Source organism: Chaetura pelagica, unplaced genomic scaffold (assembly GCF_000747805.2).
Source record: "Chaetura pelagica isolate M959 unplaced genomic scaffold, ChaPel_1.0 scaffold925, whole genome shotgun sequence".
Classification (NCBI taxonomy): domain Eukaryota; kingdom Metazoa; phylum Chordata; class Aves; order Apodiformes; family Apodidae; genus Chaetura; species Chaetura pelagica.
Window position 1 is genome coordinate 74770 of NW_009953410.1, and position 2369 is coordinate 77138.

Below are 2369 nucleotides of genomic sequence, written 5' to 3' on the forward strand. Positions count from 1 at the left end.
GGGGTAGGGTGGGCATGGCTGGGCCATGAGGAGGACAAGGCAGGAACAAGGATGTTAAGGAGAGGCAGCAGGAGGCCATGGAAAGGCAATGGCTATGAAAGGGAAGGCAAAGGGAAGCAACAGGAGGTGAAGGCAATGGAAAGGCAATAGGAGGCAATGGGGAGGGAACGGGACAGGAGAAAGCAAAGGGATGGTGAGGGAAGGGTGCGGGTAGGGCAAGTCGAAGGCAAGGAGAGGGCAAGAGGAGAAAGAGCAAAGGAAAGGGCAAGTGAAGGTAATGAAAGACAGCGGGAAAGCAGTGGGATGCAGTGGGAAGGTGATGGGAGGCAGTGGCAGGCAGTGCAAAGGCAGGGGGAGGGAGCGGGGAGCACTGGGAAGCTGTGGGATGCAATGGAATGGCAAAGGCAAGGGAGGTGTCAGTGCTAGATGGGAAAGGAGGGGGAAGACAGGGCAGACAGACCCATCCACAAGCAGTGTGTCTGGGCATGCCTCTATTCATTCCCCAGCTCACCCGCCACGGTGGCCACCAGCAGCAGCAGACAAGTTGCCATCAGCCCCACAGGGATGCACCACCATCGGGTCCAGTGCCCTGCAAGACACAACCCACCACGGACATCATCCAGTGAGCCAGGAATCCCCTGGCAGCCCCCAGACCTCCCGCCTACAGGCAACGTGGTGGCACAGGTGGCACCTTGTGGGCACTTCCTCTCTTCAATGATGTGAGTGTGAGCACCCCAAAACACCCTCCACTACCCATGGCAGGACCTCTCCGGGTCCCCCAGGCTGCAGCTGGACACTCACCTGGGCTGGGCTGGGCCCCGTCCCCATCCTCTCCCGCCAGTTCTGGCTGTGTGTTCTCGTAGGGGCTCTCTGCCTCATCCATGCCAAGGGCTGTTGGAGGGAGACAGGGGAGAGCAGCTGAGTCCATGGGGCTGGGCATGGTGGGGGCAGTTTGGAGGGTCCTGTGGGCTCTCACCTGCCTCCAGTGCCTGGTTGGCCATGCTCCGGCCCCCCATCACCTTGGCAAACCTCAGGTCAGCATAAACCAAGCTCTGGGCCATGTGGGCAAGCGCTGGGCAAGCCCTCAGCCCCTGCTGGCTCCAACCTTGCTCTTGGGATGCCTTTCTGGGATGGTCCCGCTCCGGGTGCTTGCACCGTCACACAGGGGTGCAAAGGAGAAGTGTGGCCAGTGTCTGCAGAAGCAGAAGTTTGCTCTGAGCTGTAGCAGATGGGACCAGCGAGGCACGGCTGCAGAGACCAGCACCCTCTCATTGGTCCCAGCACCCTCTCATTGGTCCCAGCACCCTCTCATTGGTCCCAGCACCACCGGTCTGCCCCCTCCCACGCCCCGAAAGTGCTCTCGGTCGCCCCGGGCACGCAGCATGGTCTGAGGTCAGGGCATTGGCAGAGCGAGGAGGGACCCAAATCCCCCAGCTGAGGGGAGGGCAGGGCCAGGCTGGACACAGGAACTCCTTGCCCCAGGGGACAGCCCTGGGAGGACTGGAGATCTTCATGGACGCAGATTTCCCCTCCCAGTCTCTGGGAAGGGGAATTTCCCCATGATGTAGCTTGTGCCACTACCTCATCCTATTCCTTGTCTCCTCCTAGAAGACCCCAGCATCAACATTGCTCTAACCCCTTACCAGAGATTTGCATAGAGCAATGACACACACTTTGCCTTCCCTTCCCCAAACCACAGCCCCAGCACTTGCATCACCTCCTCAGCCCCAGCTTCCAGCATCTCAGATCTCTATTGAACTACCTTCAGAGAAAGACAGGATTCAGAAAGGGTGCTGAGGTGCAGACCAGCTGGGCACGCCTGGACACAGCCAGTTCCTGGGACAGGACTGGAGGTGTTCAGGGGTGCTGGTGGAGCACATCATTGCAGGCCACAGTCCATCATCTCTGCAAGAGCTGGGGAAGCCCTTCTGCACTGGACAAAGGCAAAAATCACAGCCAGCTTCAAAGGGGACAGGAAGGAATTTTGGAAAGTTAAAAGTTCAGCAGTTGCCACTCAATCCACAGGACCAAGCTAGAGCACATTCTCCTGGGCACACAGTGCTTTGGAAAGGACCTGGTGGTGGGTAGGGGGAGCACAGTGGGATTTACCAAGGGCAAGTAGCACCTGACCAACCTGTACTGGGCTAGGGACAAGGGGAGAGTAATGGGGGCTGTTTATCATGACACTTCAAGGGCTGGGACACAGTCCCCTGTGGTCCTCTTGCTGGCAGAGCAGGGAGAAGTGGCTGAGAGAAGGAGAGAAGAGCAAAAGCTCATGCTGCACTGTGAAAAATCCTTTTAGGCATTAGGACAAACGTTAGACATTAAGACAAGCACAGCAGTGATGCTCAAAGCCCAGAGCACAGCAT

At 58.2% G+C, this 2369-nt stretch overlaps 1 protein-coding gene across 1 annotated transcript in view; it reads right to left on the bottom strand.

The window, feature by feature from the left end:
• Positions 1–1061, bottom strand: part of LOC104389470 (snaclec 4-like) — a 3317-nt gene extending 2256 nt beyond the window's left edge. Inside the window, exons 1-3 of the mRNA XM_009998467.1 lie at positions 977–1061; positions 802–891; positions 512–589 (exon numbers count right to left, since the gene is read on the bottom strand). Coding sequence (XP_009996769.1) covers positions 512–589; positions 802–891; positions 977–1061 — 253 coding nt within the window. The remainder of the gene's footprint in view (positions 1–511; positions 590–801; positions 892–976) is intronic.
• Positions 1062–2369: the final 1308 nt, after the last annotated feature.